Here is a 19,687-nt window from a genome sequence, read left to right as displayed (position 1 = left end):
GTTGGAGGCTAGTCAGTGGTGGCATGTCATCCCGCCCAATATCACACCTGGCTCTCCCTCAAAGTCTAGTGCTGGCTATAAAATGAATTCACTGGTAGATTGAATGGTAATAATAATTTGTAAATGGGGCAGCCCCAGATGGCTATCAGCTTCTGGGTACAAGAACAAATCTCAGCTTCACACTGCACCAGTATGTCACCATGGTAATAACTCTTTGGTGGTGGACCATCTCAAGACGACTGTCAGAGCAGATCCTGCTATTCGCTGTTGGATTGGAATGGGACATTGTGCGGTGGACTGTCTGGTAGGGCAGCTGGATGGCATGCAGTCAGGTGTCTGTCAATGACTATGGAGGAAATGCTGATCCGTCTGACCCTGCAGTGTGATTAGGGAGTTCTGTCCAGTGGTGTGAACCATAACCAACCCTCCCTTGGTAGACAGCGTGTCAGTAAGAGATGAGCCCTCTCTTTCTTTTTCAGTCTGAACGTCAGTAACATTCAGGAGACCTGCCAGAAGAATGCCTCCTCAGCCCTGACAGTTGGACGTAGGGATCTCGTCCAGGTATTGGGCTTGCCATTTATCTAGAGCACAGCAGCTGAATGGGACGCCTTAGCGAACACATTACTCTTGCCTTGTCATTCTCATGCCATTATCCTGGCCATTTCAAGGGCATGGCTGGGTCACTGGGGTGCAGCAGTCATTCCAGAGACCATCTGGAAGGGTTACAACAGGTCCTCCCTGGTAACTGGGGCAGAAGCACTGACACTTTGTAACCTCTCATTGAGAAATCCCTGGCCAGACCAGCAAATGGTTTGTTTCATACCCTTTGCCAAACCAGCTGAGATGACTAAGTGCTCTGAGAATTTCTCATAGGCCAAGCTAGACACAGGGCATGCTACTTTGTCAGTGACTGGAATGGGCATGCATCAAAATCACTGCAGCCACTATAATCATTTTGGCAAGAGGAACTCTCTCTTTCTTCTACCTGTGGGGTTTGTAATAATAGGCACGATTATGGCTGTTCTGTGCTGGAACTGAATACAAAAGGCGGACAGCCTGTGCCCCAAAGACCTTACAATCTAAAACTGTTTTGGGTATTGAGACATTTTCCTTTTCTCCATCATGCTGCTTACATTGCATTGGATTCCACTGGGGCAGTGCAAACAGACTAGTTTCCGTTTCATTTTGTTTGTACTCTGTTATTTTCTGATTCTCCTACTTTAGCAGGATGGTCTGAAGTTTGTGTTGCAAATCCTGCAGCAAAATGTTATACCTTTAAACAGCTACATTATTTCATTTGATTCTCTTTAAGTTCATACAAATGTTTCAATTAATTTCCAACTTTTTTAAAAAAAAGTTTTAAAAACCTAAATGGTGTTCCTTAAATATAAACCACAAACATTTTCTGATTCACTTTATGTAAATATTAAAAGGATCCAATAGCACGTCATAGGAAAGACTAATTCCTAGAAGGGTTTACCAGCTGATTGCTGCAGTGTTTACACCACTTTCCCATTTCATTCCTCCACCTGCACTGCAACATTACAGGAATGTCCTGCTCCTCAGCTGAAACCTGGAGCCTGAGCTGCAGCATGACAATTTCTCAATGTCCCCTTAGGAGCCTGCTTTGTACGAATTGCCCAGCTTTCCCCTGGCCCCTGTGGTCTGCTGCTTCGCTCAGGACATGCTTTGCTTCTGTACTTCAGTTCCCCTCCTTTCCAATCTCTCCTGGTCCCACAGTGCTGCCACATTCCTGAAATTCACTGTCTGTGTTTCTTTGCACTCTGTGTTCTCTCTCATGTTCTCAGCTCTCATGTCCTGTATCTTAGCTGCCGCTGCCTTTCTAACACCTCCCTCCCTGCCCTCCTCCTTTTCTGTGACATTCTGTAATCAGTGGTTCACCCTCAGCTAGAATACTGTGTGCAGTTCTGGTCACCCCACCTCACAAGGATATAGCAGAAAACCTAGCGAGGGGTTAAAGATTGGTGATAAGAGTGATTGCGTCCTAGAGAGGTGTCTATGTGGAGAGAGACTGAAAAAGTCTGGGACTGTTTAGTTTAGAAGGGAGACAAATCAGAGGGAATGTGATAGAGGTATACAAAATAATGAATGGGGTAGGTATACAGATGGTAAATCAGGTGCTCCTCATGCATAATAAAAGAACAAGAAGCATTCAATAAAACTGAAAGGCAGCAAATTTAAAACCGATCAAAGGTCATGTGTGTGTATATGTTATAGTTCACCTGTGGAACTCATTGATACAGTGTCACAGAAGTCAAGAGTGTCATCACATTTTAAAAATCAGATTAAACACTTATTGATAAAGAAAACCTCCCACTTCCTGGGATAAGCCAACCTCAAAATGAGGGGGGTTGTTAAGAAGAAACGCCTTCTATCAGCCATTTATTCCATAATTGTCCCCTAGGGAGCTTCTTGCACGTTGCACTGAAGCATTTGGTGCTGGCCGCTGTCACAGACAGGCTAATACACTAGATGGACCCCAGGTCTGGTCTGGTCTGTCAGTGGGGATCCCTCCCCAGCAGCTAACACTGCTTTCCTGCAGCTAAGAGGTAGCTAGTTGGTTGATATGACTGATTCTCCATTATTATGGAGCCCAACTTCAAAACCATCAGGGCTTGGCTGATTCTGGGGCCTCTAGAAAATCAGCTGTACCTGTTAAAAAAGAATTCTGCCATTATTGAACCTTGCATGCGTGATTGCAATGCGGGGTCAGAGCCCTCAGTGCAGGTGAATTTCTGTTTCTAGTTGTCTTTCATGCTGTTTCTCTTGTCTATCCAGGTGTGGTCACTGGCTACGGTAGCCACGGATCTCTGTCTTGGACCGAAGACTGACCCAGATTTGGAGACACCCTGGGCCCAACATCCATTTGGACGTCAGCTCCTGGAGTCCCTGTAGGTCTCCAAAAGCTCAAAGCAGGAGCAGGGGTAGTCTCTGGAGCAGAGCTGTTCACAGCTGCAAGTTGTAGGGTCTTGTTTCAGACTTAGATGAGAGGAGCTGCTTGCTAAGCCCAGCGACTTTGAGCTAGAAGATCCTGCCTAAAGGCTTATGAAGGGATAATCAGTGCATAGCCTCTTGTCGTGGAGTTCTCTAGCACTTCGTGTGACTGCCCTCACCTTTAATATGGGGGGAGACTGTCCAGCTCCATCATGAGATGCACATTCATAGGGCAAAAGAGGGAAGCCACAAATCTGTTTATTGCAAATAGGAGGCAGCCCTGGCACTCGTCAAGTGACCACCTGCACTTTGGCTGAGCTAAGATTAGCTTCTCCTGCTCTGATGTGATGTTTATGGTACAGTATGTGGTGCTCCAAGACATCTGGATTGACTAGCATGGAGGAGGCCTGATGTAAGAGGGAACTGCTGCTTTTATCCAGGATTCTTTCCCTCGCCTGTCTTGATTTGGCTGCCAGTTTAACAATCAAATTCCCCGCTGTTGCTCCAAGTGCAAACTATTTCCTGTCATCCAGAGAGTCTTCTGGTAGCGACCTCCATTAAGGCCTGATTCACACTCGGCCCTCTTGCACAACACATTATCTACCTCTTGACATTGATCTGAATCTGTTCGGATAGGATGAGTTGATAGCAATGCTAATCTGTTCCGAAGCTTAGAACCTGCTTTGAGTTGCTTTGCTGACAGCTCTGCCAAACCTGCTACGTGAACTCTGCCCTAGTTCTGCCCTGGTGTGAGGCAGGTATGGGAAAGAGGGACAGTCCATTCCTATAGCCATCCTCTAACCAGTGCCAGTCTCCAACCTATACCTGCCCTTCACCAAGACGGTGAAGAGAACTCCCTTTGGTGGTGCTGCTCTTATGTTTGGCTGGGAGGAAGCATCTGTTCTTTGTATTTCAGCAAAACCTGTGGATGCCAATCAGAAAGCAGGGCCCTGCTGTGCTAGGCACGGTACAGATACACTGTCAAAAGATAGTCCCTGCCCCAAAAGAGCTTGCAGTCTACGTTATCACCCGACACAACAGGTGGATGAGGCAAAGGGGAGGAAGGAGAAAGGAAGTGGAAGATAACTACATCAGTCAAACTATAATAAGCAGAGATCTTGGTTCACTGTCTGCCTTGCCATGAATAGTTATCCCTACTAATTCGCCTCATTTGGCCTCTTGACAGAGGCCAAATCTGTTATCTCTGTCTTGGGTACCAGTGTATTCGTAGGACATAGCACAATCTCTGCATGTCAAAATAGATAAAATTCACCTCAAACCCGCATTCATCACCCATTAATTCTCCTGCATGTAGAGTGCAGAATGCACACTTTGGGTCTCCCATTTCCAGAAAGCCCCATCTCCTGCCAGTGTTGCAGGCTGCTCTGTATTAAATCCATTCCCAACCCTCCCTATCAACTAAATCTCTTTAGGAATCAAACTTTGGTCTCATCCCCATTGCTCTGGCCTATAAGCTGGGGTTGGGATCTTGGCTGGGAATGGCCCCAGGAGCCTGAGAAGTCTGAGTATCTTCACCAAAATGATCAGACAGCGAGTCTCATGGCTCAATTTAACCTTCCTCCTGCAGAACTGCTCTTTGGAGCTGTGCAGACCCCAGGATCCTTGGGCATTCCCAGTGTGGATGGGGTCCTTAAGAAACACCCCACAGTAAGGGATTAGATACCCCCATGCAGAGAGGCACCATCTCTTGGGAATTAGGCCTTGATTGTCTATCCAACTGGAAGCTCTTTTATCTATTTATTTGTCAAGTAATGAAAAGGAGAGTCTATCCCCCCAGCACCCACACATCCTCTGAGCAGCTGGGCATAGTTAGTTCCACAGGGTCCCCCAACCCCTGGCCTGCTGTGAGTGTTCCCTTTGGCTGGTGAACTCTGCCTCAGCTCCTGCTCTCTCCCTTTTCCTCCCCCTTCAGGCTGGCTCACTACTGTCAGCTCCATGATGTTCAGACCCTGGCCATGCTCTGCAGTGTGTTTGAGGCGCAGTCCAGGCTGCAGGGGTGCGTGAGTTCCTCGGGACCCTTCCCTCAGCGCTCCTCCAACGTGTTCTCCCACAGCCGATACGTATGCACAGCCATTTCTTTCCAACTGCTTTTCTTGAAAGTCTGGAATAGCTTTGGTTCATGTGTGACACAACTCCCTCTTGTTTCCACCCAACAGCCCAGCTTTACGTCTTCAGGCTCCTGTTCCAGCATGTCAGACCCTGGACTCAACGCTGGAGGCTGGAACATAGGTATGGAGAGGCAGGGGAATGGACAGAGAGAGGAAATGACTTTATTTGCATAAGCACCCTCGGCATTAAATGGCTATCTGTGGTGGTGATGGTGGTAAAGAATTGTAAGTGGTTGTGGAGCTGAGAAGCAAAGAGCAAATTTCCATGGTTTGTTGTTGGGTCAGGTACCATGGCTGGAAATGAGCCATGTGCCATCTGCCCTTGTTAATTAATGTTGATGTTTCTTCCAACTTGTCCATCTTTCCCTAGTGTGTTCTGTCAAACTGTGCACTGGTGGAATGAGTCTCCCTGCAAACTTCACCCTGATGTGCACAAGGACTCCAGTTCACTGTCAGCCCGCTGGGTGGGAGCTCACACCAGAGCCAAAACCAGCTGTGTCTATGGCAGTCTCTCTCCCCATGGCAGATGGGTGGTGGGACAGACCACTCAGGATGACCCTGTTACTAGATAACATGTCTCTCTGATCTTGGACTACAAGGAACCGAGGCAGCTTGCTTCATCTAATAGAGCAAGCTTTCCCCAAACCCCATTCAGCTTTCCAGGACTTGATTCTAAATGCCCGTCCCATCCCTTCTATTTCCCCGGGTATTTGTGTCCCAAGATAAGTAGGTGGCTGTGGCCCGTGGTAGTTTGCTCCTCTCCTGGCTTGGCAGACGCTCCAGGTGACACTGTCTTGTTGCTGTGCTGGTCACGTGGGGTGATGTAGGATCATTGCTACCAGGGCACTTGTCCAGTTTGAGGCCAGTCATTCTGTGCACCACAGCCATTGTGAGTTAGGACACTTCAGATATTTGCTGGAGGGGCTTTGACCAGGGACTTCCTGTTTTCTCTCTACTCCAGAGTTGTGGGAGAGGCGCTCACTCCTTTACTTTGTGATGGCCTAGCTAGAATAGTGGCAGTTGGGAAGTCTGGAGTGTCAGTGGCAGCTCTTACAAGTGACACAAATACTTGGGATCCTACAGGCATTTCCTACCAAGTTAACGCTTTTCAGAAAAGTCGGAATTCAGGGCTGTCTTGTGTCCCCAGCGTCCAGTGTAATGCCATTTGCATGATGTTTGTCTCACAGTGGCCTACCTGGCTGAGCACAATATTGGGCCCAAGCAACAGCAAACCTGTAATCGCTCAGTGCAGTTTGCAGCTATCTTTGGAACAGGGAAGGGAGCAGAAGCAACGACAACCCCATTAATGTTGGTTGCCACTCTTCTCCCTGCACCCAGGGGTCATGCGCTTCTCTGAAAGATTTCCCCTGTGAGGCTCCTTTTCATACCAGCATCCTCACAGAGGAACAAGAATCCTCCCCTCCCCCAGCCCAAGGTGTGGAAGCCCTGACACCAGCACGCTCCCAGCCACTGGGAATGGAACTGTACTGACGCTAACTTTCCTACAAGCACCGACCTGTGCAATTCTCCTGTGGAGCAATCTGCGTGTTTTCATATGGGGCGGAAGACCAGGTGCAGCCTTCTGAATCCAGATTTTCTGCGTCCTGGGAGCCTTCTCCCCATGCAGTCATTGCATGGCCCCTCTGCTGGGGAGCTGGAGGGACGATCTCAAGAGGCTGATGGCAAATGAAGGGGTTGGCTCTTGGCTCCCTACGATGTAGGAGTGTTTGTAATGGTGTAGACCAGGGATTCTCAGACTTTTTTTTTTCTGAGGCCCCTCCCAACGTGCTATAAAACTTCACGGCCCACCTGTGCCACAACAACTGGTTTTCTGCATATAAAAGCAAGGGCTGGTGTTAAGGGATAGTAAGCAGGGCAATTGCCCGGGGTCCCACATCACAGGGGGCACCGTGAAGCTAAGTTGCTCAGGCTTCTGCTTCAGCCCCAGGTGGTGGGGCTCAGGGCCCTGGACTTCAGCCCCATGCAGTGGGGCTTCGGCTTTCTGCCCTAGGCCCCAGTGAGTCTAACACTGGTCCTGCTTGGTGGACCCCTGAATATTGCTCACGGCCCCCCAGGGGCACCCCCTGGTTGAGAACTACTGGTGTAGAAGACAATACTAACACATTCAAAGGTGGAAGGTGGGGGAGAGAGCACGTAGCCTCACATGCTTCCATCTAACTTTCACATCTCCTTCCTGAGCCTTTCGCACATCACATTGCCCCATTCATAGCCCACTCATCACTGCATCTCGGGGCACACTAACCATCTTTTGACTTGTGCAGCAAGCAAAGAGACAGAGCACACATTCACCCCCTGGTGCGAGTCTTCGCCTGACGACCTCCGCTACGGAAACCTGACGTATGCCGACCACCGGGAGCGCGAGAGAGATCAACATGACAAGAACAAAAGGTAGCACCCAGCAACACCCGTTTGTGCAGTTTCTGGGCAGTTCTCAGAATCAGCTGGAAGGCTGTCTAGCTAGCTGTTCCATGGTGGCGTTACAGCTAATCAAGGGAGAGTTGGCAAGCCCTTAGCCCAAACTTTCACTCAGTTAGTGGCCTTGAAAGCTTAATGCTCCAAACTGTGGAGATTAATGGAAGGAGGAGGCACACATCAGAGGCTTAGGGGGGCTCTGGGTGATCGCTGCTTCCCACCACCCAACACAGATGTAATGAGGTTGAGTAGTGTCCGCAAAAGAGAAACTAAACAACTAATTATTCCTCAAGAAAGGTTTTTAATGACTTATGACTATAAAAAGAAGAACAGGAGTACTTGTGGCACCTTAGAGACTAACAAATTTATCAGAGCATAAGCTTTCGTGGACTACAGCCCACTTCTTCGGATGCAGTGGGCTGTAGTCCACGAAAGCTTATGCTCTAATAAATTTGTTAGTCTCTAAGGTGCCACAAGTACTCCTGTTCTTCTTTTTGCGGATACAGACTAACACGGCTGTTACTCTGAAATATGACTATAAAGGCAACACAGACAGAATGTGCCAAATGACTTTACGTGTACTGTAACCATCCCCAACCAACACAAATTCATATGCAATACTGATACATTAATCAACTATAGTTTACTAATTTTAACCTACCTATTAACTTATTTAACAACTTATAAACTTTTACGATAAACTTGATGGTAACTTATACTGAAGACAGGCACAGCGACTTGCAAAACTACTATGATTTATAACAGGGGGTCTCAAACACGCGGCCCGCGGGGCTCTTGTGTGTGGCCTGCCAATCCCCGCGTGCCTTCCCCCCCCCCCCCCCCTCTGCCTACCTGTGGGATTGCCTCCTGATACTGCAAGCGCCACGCTGCTCTCTGAAGCAGCCGGCAGCACGCCCCTTCAGGCCGGGGGGGGAGGGGGAAAGAGGCAGAGGGCTCCAGCATTGCCTCCTGCCAGGCACCGCCCAGAACTCCCATTGGCCGGAAACAGGGAACCACGGCCAATGGAAGCTTCGTGGGAGGTACCTAGAAGAGCGGCAAGAGCTGCACAAGCAGGAAAGCCTGAGCCCCGCCCCCTCCCCCAGGGGCTGCAGGGACACGGTTCCAGCTGCTTCCTGGAACGGAGCAGCATGGAGCCAGGGCCAAGGCAGGCAGGGAGTCTGCCCTGGCCCCAGTGAGCGCCGCTGCCACCCCGGAGCCGCTGTAGGTAAGCGGCACCAGGCTGGAGCTCACACCCTGAACCCCTCCTGCACCCCCAACTCCCTGCCCTGAGCCCCCTGCCACATCCTGCATCCCCAACTCCCTGCCCCAGTCCTGATCCCCCTCCCACTCTCCAAACCCCTTGATCCTAGCCTGGAGCACCCTCCTGCACCCAACTCCCTGCCCTGAGCCACCTGCTGCACCAACTCCCTGCCCTGAGCACCCTGCACACCTCCTGCACCTCAACTCCCTGCCCTCAGCCCCTGCTGCACCCTGCACCCTTTCTGCACCCCCTGGGGGCAGCGCTGGGGTGGGGACTTCAGGGAAGGGATTGGAATGGGGCAGGGGCGGGGCCTAACTGGAAGGGGTGGAGTGGGGGCGTGGCCAGAGGCAGCAGGGGGGTGGTTCAGTGATGCAGCCCTCGGGCCAATGCACTAGTCCTAATGCGGCCCTTGGGGTCATCTGAGTTTGAGACCCCTGATTTATAACCTACTAACTTTACCAATGCTGTACCTGTTTCCAGCAAGGCACAAAACATATACAGTTACTATATATTGATTAACTATTGACTATTACTATTTTTAAACAACTTAGACTTAACCTATAGTATTAATACAGACTTAAGATTAACCAGCTCGAGCATAACCAGACCTTTTTAAAATCTTACCCTGCCTTCGTCCAAAGATGATACATTACCTTCAGTTGACCATTTCCTGCACTGGCCAGGCACAGATAGCACTGCTCTACAGCCAAAATGCTTCTGAAATAAATGTAGTCAAACTTTACTAATTCTGGGTCACTGAGAACAAAAATGATGCTTAAAATTGTTGATTGGCTCTAGTTTTCAAGATATGCTGTTGGGTCAGTATATACGACCCTTGACTTGGGAATGGCGGAGGATAAGTGAGTTATAAAGGGAAGGGATCTCAATTTAAACCAGAAATGACTAAAATACATCTTTGACTGGATCTATGAATAAATCTATGACTGGGTTTGGACAGTACTTGCTTTTTAGGCAAAACAATGAATGATGCAATCTGAAGCTGGTATTGCGTCATACATGATATGAATTGCATCATGTTATTCCTAGAAGTCATGGATGATGCAATCATAACGAAGCTTACATCACTCTGCTGAACAAATTGCCCTATATCGGCTCCAGAAATCATACAGTGTCGTGCTCTCTTATTTGTCAGTGTTTGATTTTGCAAAGGGACACATTTCTGTTTAGCCAAAGTGAGCAGAGATGCCTCGTACTTGTGTGAACAGTGCAGATAACTTCTGCTATGTTTGTGGTGAAGTGACTTTTGCATCACAAAAGCGCAGTATAACCACTATGGTTAAGAAAGCCTATCACCTTTATTTTGGCTGCAAAATTGGAGATCAGGACAAGAGGTGGGCCCCACACATATGCTGCAACAGTTGTGCAACAAATCTTCGCCAGTGGTTGAACAGGAAAAGGAAATCTATGCCTTTTGCAGTGCCAATGATTTGGAGAGAGCCAACAAATCATACCAGCAATTGTTACTTCTGCATGGTGCCTCCAGTTGGGAAAGGTGTGTCAAAGAAGAAAAAGTGGACTGTGCATTATCCAAAGATTCCATCAGCTATACGCCCAGTACCCCATGGAGAAGTACTGCCAGTTCCTGATGCATCAGAATCATTCTCACTTGAGTCAGACGAGGAAGAGGAAGAGGATGAAACTTCTGGTCCTGAACCATCAATGTCACAGGACCCACATTTTCTCCCATCCTCCTCCTCTGAACCACACCTCATAACACAAGGTAAACTGAATGACCTTGTCAGGGATTTGAAACTACCCAAGAGTAAGGCAGAGCTGTTGGGCTCCAGACTACAGCAGTGGAATCTCCTGGCAGGTGATGTTAGGGTTTCCATGTTCCGTGACCGTCAAAAGGATCTTGTCCCATTCTTCTTCATGGAAGGTGATCTTGTAGCCTGCAACAACATCGATGGTGTGATGGCAGCCCTCAACATCGTTCACGATCCAGATGAGTGGAGACTGTTCATTGATTCATCGAAGACGAGTCTTAAAGCTGTTTTACTGCATAATGGCAATGTTTTGCCATCAATTCCAGTTGGTCATGCAGTCCATATGAAGGAAACCTATGACAACATGAAACAACTTTTGAGGTGCATAAACTATGACCAACATCAGTGGCAGCTTTGTGGTGATTTTTAAGGTTGTTGCTCTCTTGCTTGGTCTGCAGACTGGATACACAAAGTACTGCTGTTTTCTCTGCGAATGGGATAGTCGTGCAAGAGATTCCCACTACATCAAGAAAGATTGGCCACTCCGACAGTCATTGGAGCCTGGGAGGAAAAGTGTTCAGCATCCCACCACTTGTTGAATCAAGGAAGATTTTGTTACCACACTTACACATCAAGCTGGGTCTGATGAAGAACTTTGTCAAGGCCATTGACAAAACACAAGCAGCTTTCAAGTACCTCCGTGGAAAATTTCCAAGGTTAAGTGAAGCTAAGATAAAGGAAGGTGTCTTTGTTCGTCCTCAGATTCATGAACTTCTTCGAGATGATGCATTTGACCATGCACTGCATGGCAAGGAAAAGACGGCATGGAAAGCCTTCCAGTTAGTGGCAATACATTTTCTCGGAAATAACAAGGCAGACAACTACAGGTTGTTGGTGGAAAACCTCCTCAAGGCATACAAAAGCCTTGGTTGCAACATGTCACTAAAGATACATTTTTTGCACTCTCATCTAGATTTTTTTCCACCGAACTGCAGAGCAGTGAGCGATGAGCACGGCGAGTGATTTCACGAGGACATTGCAACAATGGAGAAACGCTATCAGGGCAAATGGAGCCCATCAATGCTTGCAGACTATTGCTGGACAGTGACAAAAGATGCTCCATTTAATGAATACAAGAGACAAGCCAAGAAGCGCCGAGTAGACACTGAATAGGACTAAACTATGTACATAATAGTTTTTTGCCTTTTTTTCATAATAAATTTTATTTATATAACCCTTTTGCTGATTTTTAAAGTGTTACATAAACAGGACAGGTGAAATATTATCATGTAAAGCAACCATAAACACATGAAAAGACCTAGGTTTACAATTTATGATTAAAACTCTACTATCTACACAATATACATAGACATAAAATGTAAAAACTTAAATATCTTAGAAACAGTAGCCAATCAGTTGTTTTAATTGTCATATTTGATTTCAGCACATCAAAATACATAATAAATAGCACATTTTATCTCTGAAGCAGACGACTTCTCAAAAATTGTAGACCAGTGTAGTCAGTGAAGCGCAAGTCCCTTTGATTCAGGGGGTGCATGTGAGCCTGACAAAGAGCGATTTCTTTTAGGTCAAAACACACACACACACACACACATACACGCCTCTGCATCTTATTTATACGGTATTTGCTGGCCGTGCTTCAAAACAAGTCAACTAATCAAGGTGGCCAAATATTCCAGGGTGGCATTTGTGGTTGTTTTGAACTAATGAACTGTGCAACTGTGCCCAGCTCATCTCTTCTCTATGCGGTTAATTGTGGTCAATTTGCTAGACTCAAAAATGCTCGAATCAGCTTAAAGAGGTGTCTGGTTACAGAGCATAGTAACCACAAGCCTGTATCTATATTTACAAAGTTTCCTTTTCAGTCTATGAAGCTTCCTAGATAGATTATGCTTATGCTTGCAGGATTCTACTGTACTCGCTTCTTACAACTTCCGGAAGTTTTAGACCTAACACTGCTTAGCCTGACACTACTTGACAAGGCTTGTGCACATTAATCACACAAACCAATTCTGATCAGTGATTGGCTGACTGCCCGTGAAATCTTTTCATAAATCAGCTGCAGTGAGGGCCCTGGCAGAGAACCTGCCCCTCCCCCAAACACCCTAGTTCTGATGACAGATGTGTTCCACTCAGGCTCACTGTGACATTGTCATTCAAAAATTATAACACTTTGTCTGAGAGACTGGGAAAATAATATGTTGCTCCTGTAGCTACCTAAGAATCAGAGGGGTAGCCGTGTTAGTCTGAATCTGTAAAAAGCAACAGAGGGTCCTGTGGCACCTTTAAGACTAACAGATGTATTGGAGCATAAGCTTTCATGGGTGAATGCCCATTTCGTCAGACGCATGGCATTGCTGCTGGCTGGGTGAAGAATTGCAGCTGCGGTGAGTTAACAGATCAAGTGACTGACTGTGTGGGTCCCTCCTCCAGGCTCCTGGACCCTGCCAACACTCAGCAGTTTGATGACTTCAAGAAATGCTACGGGGAAATCCTTTATCGCTGGGGTCTGCGAGAGAAACGAGCTGAGGTTCTGAAGTTCGTTTCCTGTCCTCCCGACCCGCACAAGGGAATCGGTGAGTGTGTAATTCTGCCTCTTCCAGCTACCCCTGCCTGAAGGGTTTGGGGATAAATATTCAGCAGACATGATGATCTAAGATGTATCCATTCAGCCAATCAAGAGACTGGCTGTGGCAGCAAACTGCTTGGTAAGTACTCAGCCCCCCTGGCAGTTCAGAGTGGAGATGAGATCTTTAGATCTTGGCTAAGTGACTTTGTATGTGGGACGGAGGGACATTACTAGCTGGAAGTGTGTTTACCACTGTGTAGTGATGGCCTCTTGACAGTGCTGGAGGCTATTCCTCCTCTGGGGTAGTATGGGGAGCCAACCCAATCACTGACCATGGATTGAGAGGTTCTCACAATGTCTAGTGGGTAGAATTACAAAAACCTGGTTTCTGGCTTTAGGAAACCCAAACAGAAAATGGGTGGGCAAGACATTCCCCCAAGCCCTGTGGCTGCCAACTGCAGTTGTCCAGCAGGCCTAGCAAGAGGAAGGCACACTGCACTTCTGGGTGGGCGTAATGTCGAACAGGGAAGCAGCATTAGCAGCAGCTGTGAGGAAGCTCACTTTGCCCTGTCACCGTGTTGTTGGTCTGGAAGAGCAGAGCAGCCTGCATCATGGCTGCTCTTCTCCAGGTAAACAGCAGCCTCACATTAGAGGTCATCTTTGCTCCCGTTGACATGCTGGGCTTGGCTTGTGCCTGTTTGTTTCTCACGGAGGAGATGGATGCTAAAGACAAAACTCTACAGAAATGTAGAGAGAGAGAGAGAGAGAAAAGGGCAGCTGGAGGAGTTCACCTCCACAGCACCTCTGTCCAGCCCAGGATAGGCATGGCTAAAAGGTGTTCCCTTCTCTTGATGCTGTTCAGACGGCTTGTGTTAACTGGTGTCAGTCCAGCACCTCATGCTTTGATGTCTCAGCCTAACTGGATAGCCTCAGGAGAGGAGCAAAGGAATGTAACGGGCCCATGAGAAGAATTCTGCTCTTACTCAGGGAGGTGGGCTCCCTAGGTCAGGTCTGAGGCAGGTCAGCAGAGCTCAGGGGAGAGGGGGGAGACTCTGCTACACCTGCCCTGGGGATGAATAGAGAACTGCGGTCTCCAGGAATATAGGAGCCTGCAGTAACTGTTTTGCTCTCCATTTCTTTTCCCTCTCCCCCACTGCCAGAGTTTGGGGTGTACTGCAGTCACTGCCGCAGCGAGGTGCGGGGCACCCAGTGTGCCATCTGCAAGGGCTTCACTTTCCAGTGTGCCATCTGCCATGTGGCAGTGCGAGGCTCCTCCAATTTCTGTCTGACCTGCGGACATGGAGGACACACCAGTCACATGATGGAGTGGTTTCGCACTCAGGAAGTGTGCCCCACCGGCTGCGGATGCCACTGCCTGCTTGAGAGCACATTCTGAGCACAGTCAGCGAGAGCAGAGAGCATCCCTAGTATGGGATCTAATACTTATTCCTAAACCACGGTCAGTCAGCTTCTCTCCACAGTATCTACAGAGGATGCCTACGGCGCCTGAAGCAGGGTTTACTTGCACTGGTATTACCAAATGCTTCCAGTCTTCCAACAGCTTCCCAGGTGGCTCCAAGTAGAAGTGGCCAAACTCTCTGTGCCATTGCTGGTAATGGATGTTGTTCTGGGAAAATCAGGCTCTGCTATAAAGGATACATGACTGGTGGCTCGTCTCCATGAGGCTGAAAGGAATGTGTGAAAGTTCCTTTGGAGTGTCTTTCCAAGGGCCTCCTGGCAGGAAGACGACCGGTCAAGAGATCAAGTCACATGACAAAGACAATCCTCTTAGTTAAGTTAAGGTGAAATTAGTTTCCAGACAGGAGTGGAGTTCCAAGCTTAACTCAGTCTTCGAACAGCAAATAGACAATGGGCCATTGGAGCCAGGGGAGACTTTTTAAATGTTTTTCTGAACTGCCATTTCTTGGCCTAATAAAATTCTGTTAATCACACAAAACAAAAGGATCAAGCTACCTTTTAAAAGATCGTTTCCTAGTTTCCTATTCAGTTGGTCAATAACTGTAGATGGTATAAAAAGCTCCCTCCCCCAGCCCAGTGCACGAGAATCACTTGTTTCTTTCTGGAGATTTAAAACACATTACTCTTGGGCGGGGGTGGGGGGGAGGAATGGGGGTGTCCTTTTTGTTTGTTTGTTTTTGTTCTGACTGGGTGGAACAATTCACTTTAACCTCTTGTCAGTGACACAGCCTGTTGACTGGACAAAGGACTGCTGCTTATCTGGGTCTTGAATCAACTCTGTCTCCATGGAATGATGTTTCTGCCTCTGGCGGTCTGGGATCTGCTGTGATGGGTGGGTTCACTGTGTGAATAGGTCAGTTAACGTGGTTGAGAGACTAGGTTTGCAGAAACAACAAGGAGTGTGGTGGCACCTTAAAGACTAACAGATTTATTTGGGCATAAGCTTTCGTGAGTAAAAACCTCACTTCTTCGGATGCATAGAGTGAAAATTACAGATGCAGGCATTATATACTGACACATGGAGAGCAGGGAGTTACTTCGCAAGTGGAGAACCAGTGTTGACTAGGTTTGCAGAGAGCAGCATGGCAGTGATTTTGTGGAGTGGGGGTTGTGTGTCTCCTATGAAATTGTGAGATGTGCAGAGATGATACACTCAAGGCCTGATTTTTTTTCTCAACTGCATATGCATTTTCACATATAAACTTATCAGCTTCCTGTGCAAATGAAGAGGTCCCTAGCTGATGCCTTCCTGGTGGAGATGCTGTCAATGTCTGTGCAGTCATGTAAATCAGGTATGCAGCCTGAACCTGATGCTTAGCTTTCTGTGTCAGTCTGACATGCCTAGACCCAACCTTGATCGTGGCACAGGATTCCTTCTGCACCTACCGGGGAGGGGGGTGGGGGTAGGAACATGTTTCTGCCTCTCTGAAACACCTTGTGTCTGAAATCAGGCCTTGGAAATCTTGGAATGGAGGAAACTGATCATGTATCTTCAGTACAGATTAAATTATTTTTTTTAAAGTTGGGAGCTAGTAAATTCATTTCCCCACTGTTTTGTTTCGATGTATAGATCTGTATCCTCTGGTCCTCACTGCCGGGCCAGGGCCTGCTCTCTTGTACCAGGTTCAGATGTGCATGGCAGGCTCCAGACCCTGCTAGCTGACTGTCTAAGGAGGCAGCGAAGTGTTGCTTCTTTTAGCCCTAGGCCAGAGGTGAGCAAACTACGGGGCACATGCGGCCCGCGGGCCCGTCCTCCCCGGCCGCTGAGCTCCTGGCTGGGGAGGCTAGCCTCCACTGCTCTTCCCCTTCCCTGCAGCCTCAGCGCGACGTGCCACCCGTGCTCTGGGCAGCATGGCTGGCTCTGCCCGGGCCGCGCTGCTGCGAGCTCCTGCCACTCTGAGCGGCATGGTAAGGGGGTGGGGGGGCTGGATAAGGGGCAGGAGGTTCTGGGGGCAGTCAGGGCACAGGGGGGGCGGTCAGGGGAGGGAGCAGAGGGGGTGGGATCCCAGGAGGGGGCAGTTAGGGGGCAGGGGGCGGGGTTTGGATGGCTCGGGGATTCTGAGGGCGGGAAGTGGGGGCCAGGCTGTTTGGGGAGGCACAGCCTTCCCTACCCGGCCCGAGGGATGCTCTTGTGAGTAGCGCATGCGCCGGGCAGCCCTTCGCCCCCGGCTCGTTTCGGGCGGATCCCGGCTCAGACATGACCCGGAAGAAGCTCTGTGTGACCCGGAAGTGCCTGCTCTCCAGGTTGCCTAGCCTGGAGGGGATAGCGAGCGCTCGGCTGGCGTAGGCGGTAGGTAGCCGCGGGCTGCCCAGGGAGAGCGGTTGGGCCCGGGCCCGTCGGGGGGACGGCGCGCCGCGTCCTCTCCTCTGCTGTGTGCTCCACCGCCCCGCTGTCACCCGCAAGAGCCAGTCTGGCTGGAAACGTCCCTTTCTCGCTCTTTCAGCGCGGCCTGAGTGAGCGGCTCCCCCAGGGGCCGCCGGGGCGCCAAGAAACAGCGCAGCCTCCTGAGAGTCAGGGCGCGCCGGGCCGCGCCGGGCAGCGAGAACCGTCCTCTCAAAGCAGGGCGGGGTGAGCCCGGTGCGGCCCTGGCCGGCGTGCGGGGGCTGCTGAGATCTGCCGCCCTGTCCGTGTGTAACCAAACCTCAGCTGCTGCGGAATGGACGGGTCCCCGGTCCTGGTCCCTCAGCCTCGGGGCACCTCCCGGCCTGTCCTGGCTGTACGTGAGGACGGGGGGGGGGGAGCTGTTCTGGTTCCGGTTTAACCCCCCCCTCCCCCCCGCGAAGTCTTGCTGACTTAGTAGGTTGTTCATTGCAGTGCTTTCGTGAATCTGGGCCACACTTTGTCGGGATGCTACCAGTATTACCTGTCCTGAAAACCACAGCTGCTGGTATCTCTGGGGCATGATTTCTCAGGGTGCTGGGCACCCACATCTCTATTTGAAGTCAGGGCAGCTGAAGCCGTTCAGCACACCTGAGAATCAGGGCCTGGGGTGTTAAAGCTGAAATAATTTTCCTCTCTGCTGTTTTTAAGGATGCAGGACAGTACAGAGTCACGTGTCTGTGATTTCTTCCTTATTCTGTCACTGACTTTCCGTGTGACCTTTTTTTTTTTTTAAAGCAGGAAATGGCACAGAAGTTTTATTAGAATAGTTGTTTTTGCTTTTCAAATAAATAGGAGTTGTGGATAAATACTCAGTGCCAGATGCAGCATCCCACTGAATTCTCAGTGCCCTCTTGGGGTTGCCCTTGAATACACCCCTTGTGTTACAGCCCCTTGTTTCTTTCGTTGCTGTATAAACAGGGTATTTAGGTAGGGTCTACGTAAACAGACCTAGGGGGTTGGTCCCTTGGTCATATCATGTGGCAGGTAGTTCCACAGGTTAACCACTCCTCATTCTCCTCTGCTAAATTCTCCATGCCCCTGGGTCAAAACGTGTGGTCATTCAAGTGATTACCCAGCTCTCAGCCCCTCACTGGGCTCCTGAGTCAAATCATGTGGTGAGGTAGTTCTACAGGTTAACCACAGCTCATCCTCCTCCTGTTAAGCTCTTTAGGCCTGAGTCAAATCATGTGGTTGGTAGTTCCACAGCTTCCTTTCCTCCCCTCCTCCCCCCACTAAACTATCTGGTCCTCTATTTGCCTTTCTGTGCCTCAGTTTCCCTGTATAAAAATGGGGCTGTGTATCCATCTTTATCAACTGTTTTGAGCTCTCCAGCTGAAAAGTCAAGTCCCCTTCTTTAACCCAAAGAGGCTGATCCCTAGACCTACAACATAAAAAGAAAGTTTAGGAGAATTGGGTTCCAGGCTAGACTCCTAAGCCCAGTATAAAGCTGAGTCCACAAGGTGTCAGCAGAGCATTGTGTTCAGAAACAGTCCAGGTTGGTGCTCTTGGAAAAGAGGCTTCTGGTAAACAGCTAATGGGTCAGAAAACTACTAGCTTGTCACGTTTCTACATAGCATTTGTCTCATGCCTGGAGGATCTCACCTGGTTGGTGGCTTTTCCCTTGTTGATTTCGCTCTGAGCAATTTAGGTGGATGTGGTCATAGCTAGGAGCTGATAAGGGTGCTCACTTTTCTCCAGGATCTGAATGTAGATGTGTCCCAGTGGTGGTCAAAAGAGGTTTTTTTTCATTCCTGAAAAACTCTGTGGCTGTGACCCTTCCTTCTGGGTGTAGACCTTGCCATGGTAACTCTAAAAATGCAGGAGTTGGTGAATCCCACATCCTGCGGTCTGCAGATAGGGATATTTACACTAGCAATCTTCAGGGCTTTACTGTTGATAGGTTAGGACAGCAGCCAGTCTCTTAGGAAGTCTGGTCCTATCTCCAGTCAGCACTTGAGATCAGTGTGGGTGGAACTTCTGCCCATCCCAGACTATAATCTCAACAAGACAGGGCCTTCACGGTCATAAACCTGAGTGCTCTCCCCTAGTTTTAGTAGTGCTCCAGGCCAAGTTGAAGCCACTTTTATTTCTGTGTTAGTTTGTGTGCGGGCAGGAGAAGGGGGATTATTAGTTAAGGCTGTTGGGTCAGGGTGTACTAAAATACCCATCACCACAATATCTTAGCACTGTGCAAAATGAAAGATCCATCAATACATACACTGCTACCTCAATATAATGTGATCCAATATAACACAAATTCAGATATAACGCAGTAAAGCAGTGCTCCGGGGGGGGGGGGGGGGGGGGCTGCACACTCCTGTGGATCAAAGCAAGTTCAATATAACGCAGTTTCACCTATAACACGGTAAGATTTTTTGGCTCCCGAGGACAGCGTTGTATTGAGATAGAGGTGTACCTCGCAGCAGTTCCTGGATCCACCGAGTAATGGGCCAGCTTGCCTTTCCAGCAATTTAGTTTGACTTTTAGCAAGGTGCTCTGAGCATGAGCACTGTACAAATCCAAAGTTGTTGCTGGACTGAATCAGACCTCGGGTCCATCCAGTCAGCATCCTGCCTTGGCTGCTGCATGATGCTTCAAAGGAAGGATGAAAGGAACCCATACTGGCTAGCTGTGCAATTCTGTATGTTGGGTGGAATTGCTTCCTGATGCCCATGGGCAACAATCTTCTGCCCTGAAGCATGAGCTGTGGCTTTCTTTATTGTGGTTTTA

General features: G+C 48.9%; 2 protein-coding genes across 6 annotated transcripts in view; both read left to right on the top strand.

The window, feature by feature from the left end:
* Nucleotides 1-16,053, top strand: part of WDR59 (WD repeat domain 59) — a 79,218-nt gene extending 63,165 nt beyond the window's left edge. For both annotated transcript variants that reach the window (XM_054049003.1, XM_054049002.1), the window contains 7 exons: nt 480-561; nt 2,800-2,912; nt 4,889-5,036; nt 5,133-5,205; nt 7,367-7,493; nt 12,960-13,102; nt 14,256-16,053. In XM_054049003.1, the coding sequence (XP_053904978.1) occupies nt 480-561; nt 2,800-2,912; nt 4,889-5,036; nt 5,133-5,205; nt 7,367-7,493; nt 12,960-13,102; nt 14,256-14,491 (922 nt within the window). In that variant the 3' untranslated portion in view covers nt 14,492-16,053. The remainder of the gene's footprint in view (nt 1-479; nt 562-2,799; nt 2,913-4,888; nt 5,037-5,132; nt 5,206-7,366; nt 7,494-12,959; nt 13,103-14,255) is intronic.
* A 743-nt stretch (nt 16,054-16,796) lies between these two features.
* Nucleotides 16,797-19,687, top strand: part of LOC128848990 (zinc finger protein 865-like) — a 28,073-nt gene continuing 25,182 nt past the window's right edge. For 3 of the 4 annotated variants that reach the window (XR_008447140.1, XM_054049300.1, XM_054049299.1), the window contains exon 1: nt 16,797-16,864. The gene's annotated coding sequence lies outside the window, so the exon portion shown is untranslated. Of the gene's footprint in view, nt 16,865-17,162; nt 17,292-19,687 lie in introns of those variants that run through there. The other variant, XR_008447139.1, reaches the window with a different exon arrangement.

Source organism: Malaclemys terrapin, chromosome 14, assembly GCF_027887155.1.
Source record: "Malaclemys terrapin pileata isolate rMalTer1 chromosome 14, rMalTer1.hap1, whole genome shotgun sequence".
Taxonomy (NCBI): domain Eukaryota; kingdom Metazoa; phylum Chordata; order Testudines; family Emydidae; genus Malaclemys; species Malaclemys terrapin.
This window is presented reverse-complemented; position numbering and strand designations above follow the sequence as displayed.